The sequence below is a fragment of the Physeter macrocephalus genome, chromosome 2 (genome assembly GCF_002837175.3).
Source record: "Physeter macrocephalus isolate SW-GA chromosome 2, ASM283717v5, whole genome shotgun sequence".
NCBI lineage: Eukaryota > Metazoa > Chordata > Mammalia > Artiodactyla > Physeteridae > Physeter > Physeter macrocephalus.
In genome coordinates, this window is record NC_041215.1 from 19,345,755 (window position 1) to 19,353,210 (window position 7,456).

General features: G+C 57.2%; 1 protein-coding gene across 1 annotated transcript; it reads left to right on the forward strand.

Moving 5' to 3' along the window:
• Positions 1 to 2,304: 2,304 nt before the first annotated feature.
• On the forward strand, positions 2,305 to 5,116 carry CLEC4G (C-type lectin domain family 4 member G). Its single transcript, XM_007107098.4, has 9 exons — positions 2,305 to 2,377; positions 2,709 to 2,810; positions 3,116 to 3,169; positions 3,360 to 3,422; positions 3,560 to 3,664; positions 4,004 to 4,093; positions 4,310 to 4,458; positions 4,574 to 4,689; positions 4,975 to 5,116. Exons 1-9 carry the CDS (start codon positions 2,323 to 2,325, stop codon positions 5,111 to 5,113), a joined length of 873 nt encoding a protein of 290 aa, XP_007107160.2. The 5' UTR covers positions 2,305 to 2,322; the 3' UTR covers positions 5,114 to 5,116.
• The last annotated feature ends 2,340 nt before the right edge of the window (positions 5,117 to 7,456 follow it).

Here is a 7,456-nt window from a genome sequence, read left to right on the forward strand (position 1 = left end):
TAGGCTGTCTTCATTTCTTTTCATTCTTTTTTCTTTATTCTGTTCCACAGCAGTGAATTCCACCATTCTGTCTTCCAGGTCACTTATCTGTTCTTCTGCCTCAATAGCAGTTATTCTGCTATTGATTCCTTCTAATGTATTTTTCCTTTCAGTTATTGTATTGTTCATCTCTGTTTGTTTGTTCTTTAATTCTCCTAGATCTTTGTTAAACATTTCTTGCATCTTCTCGATCTTTGCCTCCATTCTTTTTCTGAGGTCCTGAATCACCTTCACTCTCATTATTCTGAATTCTTTTTTTGGAAGCGTGCCTATCTCCACTTCATTTAGTTGTTTTTCTGGGGTTTTATCTTGTTCCTTCATCTGGTACATAGCCCTCTGCCTTTTCATCTTGTCTATCTTTCTGTGAATGTGGTTTTTGTTCCACAGGCTGCAGGATTGTAGTTCTTATTGCTTCTGCTGTCTGCCCTCTGGTGGATGAGGCTATCTACGAGGCTTGTGGAAGTTTCCTGATGGGAGGGACTGGTGGTGGGTAGAGCTGGCTGTTGCTCTGGTGGGCAGAGCTCAGTAAAACTTTAATTCGCTTGTCTGCTGTTGGGTGAGGCTGGGTTCCCTCCCTGCTGGTTGTTTGGCCTGAGGTGACCCAACACTGGAGCCTACCCGGGCTCTTTGGTGGGGCTAATGGTGGACTCTGGGAGGGCTCACACCAAGGAGTACTTCCCAGAACTTCTGCTGCCAGTGCCCTGGTCCCTTGGTGAGCCACAGCTGCCCCCCACCTCTGCAGGAGACCCTCCAACACTAGCAGGTAGGTCTGGTCAGTCTCCTATGGGGTCACTGCACCTTCTCTTGGGTCCCGATGTGCACACTACTTTGTGTGTGTTCTCCAAGAGTAGAGTCTCTGTTTCCCCCAGTTCTGCCAAAGTCCTGCAATCAAATCCCACTAGCCTTCAAAGTCTGATTCTCTAGGAATTCCTCCTCCCGTTGCCAGACCCCCAGGTTGGGATGCCTGATGTGTGGATCAGAACCTTCACTCCAGTGGGTGGACTTCTGTGGTATAAGTGTTCTCCAGTCTGTGAGTCACCCACCCAGCAGTTATGGGATTTGATTTTATTGTGATTGTGCCCCTCCTACCATCTCATTGCGGCTTCTCCTTTGTCTTTGCATGTGGGGTATCATTTTTGGTGAGTTCCAGTGTCTTCCTGTCGATGATTGTTCAGCAGTTAGCTGTGATTCCGGTGTTCTCAAAAGAGGGAGTGAGAGCATGTCCTTCTACTCCGCCATCTTGAACCAATCTCCAACTTACCTTTTAATTATGTTCATTATTGGCTGTCTGTCTCTCCCTACCCGCTACTGGAATGTTAACTCCAATAAAAAAGGAATTTTCTTCTTTAGTTCATTGATGTATCCTCAGTTCCTTGATCGATGCCTGGCATGTGGTAGGTGTCCAATATTAGTTGAAAGAATGAATGACATTTGGAGGGTTTTGTGCTTGGGGATGGTGCCAAGGCTTGCCGTTCATAACCTCATTTCTTTATCACAGCATCCCTTGGAGAGAGGCCTTGCCACTGTCCCCCTTTGCACAGAGGAGAAAAACAGAGGCTTCTAGAAGCTGCATATGGACACCCTACACACACACCCAATAGTAGAGTCCAGAAGCTTAGCTGGCCTCCGTGGAACAACTGGCTGTGTTCTCCCTTCTAGTCGAAGAGGACTGAATGAAGGTCAGAGTCAAAGGTAGCTTCTGGCAGGCACCTGCAGGGGAGTGGAGGAGCCACGAGCTGCTGGCGCAGGGTTGGGGGGGGCACCCCTGAAGGGGCTTTCTCAGGTACCCGCAGGGAGCCGCCTTGAACTTGGCTGGGTTCAGCCTGTCCCTCTCGGGAGGAAGGCCAACGCCAGACCTATAAGAGATGCGGACTGAGCTCCAAAGTGAAGCCCTAGCAGAGCCTGGAAATTGTTGCTGGAGCACGTGCCTGGTGATGGTGGAGCTGGGCGTGAGCGCCCAAGAGGCTGGGACTACACACACACACACACACATAAACACACACACACACACACACACGCACACACACACACTTCACTCCCCCGACTCCTTCTACCCTCCCTGAACCCCCCTCAACTCCCCACTTCCCCTCCCCACCCCACCCTTACTGCAGCCCAGGCCAGCCCAGCCCAGCCCCGAAAGGGCCCATCGCTGTGATTGGTCAGTGGTTCTCGGTACCAGGAATTGAGACACAGGAGATGGGAAGGAAGGAAGAGGGTGGGTGGGGCGGGGAGAGGGCCGGGGCTCCTTTTAGATCTGCTCCCAGAGCTGGGTGCCTGCTCACCATGGACACTGTCGGGTACAGCAAGTGGGACGGCAGGCTGGAGGAGGTCCCCGGAGGTATGAGCAATGGGGCTGCCTCACAGGTCCCCTTGGGTCCCTCTCTGACCAGTGGTTTGGGGTTTGATGGGAGAATGGAGACGAGCAGCCAAGAGAGGGCCTAAGTAGTGAGTGCGGGAGAGACACCCCAGGCCCTAGAACCAGCTGGACCTGGATTCAAACTTCAACTCTGCCATTTAGGGGCTGTGTGACCACAGACAAGTTACTGTACCTCTCTGAATCTCAGTTTCCTGGGAGGAACCCAAGCATCCAGGGCTCAGTCCTCAGGGCCCAGGCATACAGGGTGGTCCCGGTACCGGAGGAACTCAGGAGTCCATCCGTGTTATCTCAGGGCACTGGGGACGCTGGGGACAGAGACCCCTCCTCCTGGCCCTGGCTCTCTTGGTGGTCACAATCCTGTGGGCCCTCGTTCTGAGCGTCCTGTTTTCCAAGGGTGAGTGACTGGATGATGGGGGAGGTCGTGTCCAGCACCCCTGGGGACATACACCTTTTCTCCGTCCCTGAGCACACCAGCCAGGTCCCAGGCCCTTGCCTGGGTCTGAGTGTGAACACGTCTGAACAGAGTTTGTGTGCACCCACGTGTGTGCATATGTGCCTGTGAATGTGTTTGTCCTTTGTCGGTGTGTGTGCACATCACGTGCGCTGCACGCCTGTCCACCCACTCTGTGCACCCGGTGATCGGGGTCCCCGCACCCCTCGGGCCGCGGGGAGAGTTCCCGAGTCCCGCTCTCTCCGCAGCCTCCACAGAGCGCGGGGCGCTGCTCGGCCAACAGGATCTGCTGAGGACAAACTGTACGTGCAGAACAGGGGCTCTTGGGTCCCCAAAGTTCGGGGGCGGAAGGGTCTTGGACCCTGGCGTCGGGGCAGTGGGTGGGCCGGTGGGGATCTCATAGTCCGCAAGGCTGGCTCTGGAGTTGGGCAGGGTCCTGTGAGTCCCCGAGGGTGACCTGGAGTGTGGGGGGCGGACGGGGGATCGTTCCAGCCTCGAAGCAGACGGCGGTGCTGGGTGTCCTGAAGGAGGAGGTCCGAGCCTGCAACAGCTGCTGTGAGACTGGTGGACCGAGGGGGCGGGGCTTGTGGCCGGGATTGGAGGAGGCTAGTGGGAGCGGGGCTCCTGGCGCGTAGCGGGGGGTGGCGGGCTGGTCTCAGATGTCCCGCCCCAATCCTCGCCCCCCTTCCCAGGCCTGGGGACTCAGGCGCAGCTGCAGACCGTGCACACCAAGCTTAGAGACGCACAGTCGAAGCTGATCCAGCAGGAGAGCGCCCTGAAAGAACTGAGCGAGCGCGGTGAGGGCGGGACCTTGCCATGATTCCTGACCCCTCACCCCGGCTGTTACCCTACCCTTGATTCACCTCCGGACCCCTCTGCGACCCCCACCTGTCCTGTGATCCTGACTATTGACCCCAGTCGTGTCCTCCATCCTGACCCTGACCTCTGGACTCTAAACTTGACTGCAACTCCTAACCCCAACTGCAACTGGACCCCACCCAGCTATGACAGTCCTTGACCGTGATGTCATTCTTGACCTTGGCCATGACCACGGAAGTGGAAGCGGACCTTAACTGATCATGACCCTATTACTGATGCTGAGCCTAGCTATAATTTGGACTCCTTTTACCTCGCAGTGACCCAGAGCTTGGCTGAAGCCGGTAGGGACCGTGAGAACATCCGCAGTGAGCTCTTCCGGGCGCTGGAAGGAGTCCGGCTCGGGAACCGTAAGCATCCGGAGGGGTGGAGGGGAGAGGAGAGGACAAGTGGATCCCGCCCTTGGGCCCCAGGGTTCCCTGATCCTCCCGGCCCCGCCCTTTGACCTTGGCCTGGTCTCAGTGGCTCCGACCCTGAGCCCCGGGGGTCCAACACTCCCCTCGCCAATCCTCACCATCTGCTCCATTTGGGAGCAAATCACCTCTTTGATCCTCGCCACCCTGCAGGCTCCTGCGAGGAGTGCCCCAAGTCGTGGCTGCCATTCCAGGGCTCCTGTTACCTTTTCTCCACCCAACGGGCCACGTGGGTGGAGGCGCAGCGCCACTGCGAGGGCGCCAGAGCGCACCTGGTGATTGTCGGGGGCCCGGATGAGCAGGTGCGCAGCTCCGGCTTTCGGGGGGCAGGGGGGCGGGGAGAAGGAGTTTACCTGAAGGGGCGTGGTTGGGGGCGGGGCGGGACGGACGCGTGGCTCAGTCTCCCCTCCTGCCCAGGGCTTCCTAAGTCGGAACACTGGTGGCCGCGGTTACTGGCTGGGCCTGAGGGCCGTGCGCAGGGCGCGCAGGATCCAGGGCTACCAGTGGGTGGACGGAGTCCCGCTCAGCTTCAGGTGAGGGAAGGGACTTGGGGAGGCTGACAGTTCGGATCCTAGGAGAAGCGCTTTGGCCAGATCTCAGGGCCTCCTTAGGGATGGGCGGGCTAGACCCCAGGAAGTGACGAGGGTTAAATTCTGGGGTTAGGAAGTTATATCCCAGGTGCGTGTGCTCAGTTTAGACCCTCAGGATGTCTAGGTTAGACCCAAGCAATAAACAGGCTAGACCCCGGAAAGGAAGGCTGGACCCCATGGCCATCCTCAGCCTAGCCTCCCAGCAACACCTCCGCCAAACCACTGCAGCCACTGGAATCAGGGGGAGCCCAATGATTCGCTGGGGCGCGAGGACTGCATCATGATTCTCCGCACGGGGATGTGGAACGACGCACCGTGCAACAACAGGGACGACAGCTGGATCTGTGAGAAGAGGCTCAGCTGCTGACCTCCCCCAGTGCCCCAGAGTCACGCCCACTGGCACTTGTCCAATCGCCTGAGCCGCTCACCGTCCTGGCTCCGCCCACCACCATTAATGTCCCCTCCCACCCACAGCGTAGGCCAGTAACTGCGCTCTGAGACCTCCGCTCCAGCCTCACTGCAAGCCCTCACCCGTGGACCTCACCTAGTCTCCACCCGCTCCAAAATCTGAGCTCCCCGGCCCTGTGATCTGACCCTATCGCCCTCCCTAACCAAGGTCAAGTAACTCAGGGATGGAGCTGTTTGATTTCCTTGTATTTTACCATGCAGATGGAAGGCCTCAAAGATAGGGATTTTGAAAGCTTTCTTCGCAGCCCGAGGGAGCATCAATAAATGAGAAATGTATCTTGGCTCCTGGCTCTGGTTAGCTGTTCTAAGCTTTATCTCAGAGACTCTGATGTCACCCATGTGAGTGACCCTGACCTCAGGGGCCTATGATGCCCCCCAGACCCAGTGGGTAACCTGCATTGGGCCAGGAGGGCTGAGAAGGAGTTTACCTGAAGGGGCGTGGTTGGGGGCGGGGCGGGACGGACGCGTGGCTCAGTCTCCCCTCCTGCCCAGGGCTTCCTAAGTCGGAACACTGGTGGCCGCGGTTACTGGCTGGGCCTGAGGGCCGTGCGCAGGGCGCGCAGGATCCAGGGCTACCAGTGGGTGGACGGAGTCCCGCTCAGCTTCAGGTGAGGGAAGGGACTTGGGGAGGCTGACAGTTCGGATCCTAGGAGAAGCGCTTTGGCCAGATCTCAGGGCCTCCTTAGGGATGGGCGGGCTAGACCCCAGGAAGTGACGAGGGTTAAATTCTGGGGTTAGGAAGTTATATCCCAGGTGCGTGTGCTCAGTTTAGACCCTCAGGATGTCTAGGTTAGACCCAAGCAATAAACAGGCTAGACCCCGGAAAGGAAGGCTGGACCCCATGGCCATCCTCAGCCTAGCCTCCCAGCAACACCTCCGCCAAACCACTGCAGCCACTGGAATCAGGGGGAGCCCAATGATTCGCTGGGGCGCGAGGACTGCATCATGATTCTCCGCACGGGGATGTGGAACGACGCACCGTGCAACAACAGGGACGACAGCTGGATCTGTGAGAAGAGGCTCAGCTGCTGACCTCCCCCAGTGCCCCAGAGTCACGCCCACTGGCACTTGTCCAATCGCCTGAGCCGCTCACGGTCCTGGCTCCGCCCACCACCATTAATGTCCCCTCCCACCCACAGCGTAGGCCAGTAACTGCGCTCTGAGACCTCCGCTCCAGCCTCACTGCAAGCCCTCACCCGTGGACCTCACCTAGTCTCCACCCGCTCCAAAATCTGAGCTCCCCGGCCCTGTGATCTGACCCTATCGCCCTCCCTAACCAAGGTCAAGTAACTCAGGGATGGAGCTGTTTGATTTCCTTGTATTTTACCATGCAGATGGAAGGCCTCAAAGATAGGGATTTTGAAAGCTTTCTTCGCAGCCCGAGGGAGCATCAATAAATGAGAAATGTATCTTGGCTCCTGGCTCTGGTTAGCTGTTCTAAGCTTTATCTCAGAGACTCTGATGTCACCCATGTGAGTGACCCTGACCTCAGGGGCCTATGATGCCCCCCAGACCCAGTGAGTAACCTGCATTGGGCCAGGAGGGCTGTAGGGCACTGGGGACACAGGAATGAGTCTGACCCCCATCCCTACCTCTGGGACAATGTGACCAGTGACTCGACTGAGGAATACATGAAGGAGTGATATGATGCATTTGAAGGAGCCACCTGTGTCCCCAGGGAGAGGAACTCTGCTGAGATGCTGCAGTGCTGGCCCTGTTCCTTGAGGAGACCGTCACCCTATTGTGGAGACTACAGGCAGCCTGACACAAGGCCCTGAGACAGGTGGGAGAGGGGCTGCCCGGAACTGAAGAGCATGTCTCTTCCGTCTCGGGCACCCAGGTTCTGTGGGATGTTCAGGAAATACATCCAGAGAAGATGGACTTTCCAAGAACAATGGGATTTCAGCACATGGAGCTGGGAAGGGAGGGCTCTGCAGGCAGAGGGTGTTGGAAAGTGTAAGGCATGGCTGAACCCATTTGGGGGGTGTGGGGTGCACACAGCCTAGCTTTATCAATTGGAGACTTTTGATCTGAATTTACCCTGCACTCCCAAAGCTTCCTGCTCCTGTCTTGGGGAACGGGGGCTCTCCCAGCATTTCCAGTGGAGACGGGTCCAACTGTCCAACTGAGGGGAGTGACAGGCTAGCAGCTTTTAGTTCTGTGCAGAGCTGCTCGGAGCCCCCAAGCTGCCCAGCCCTGAGAGCATCCACTGAGCAGGAACGGGAGGGAACAGCACCCAAAC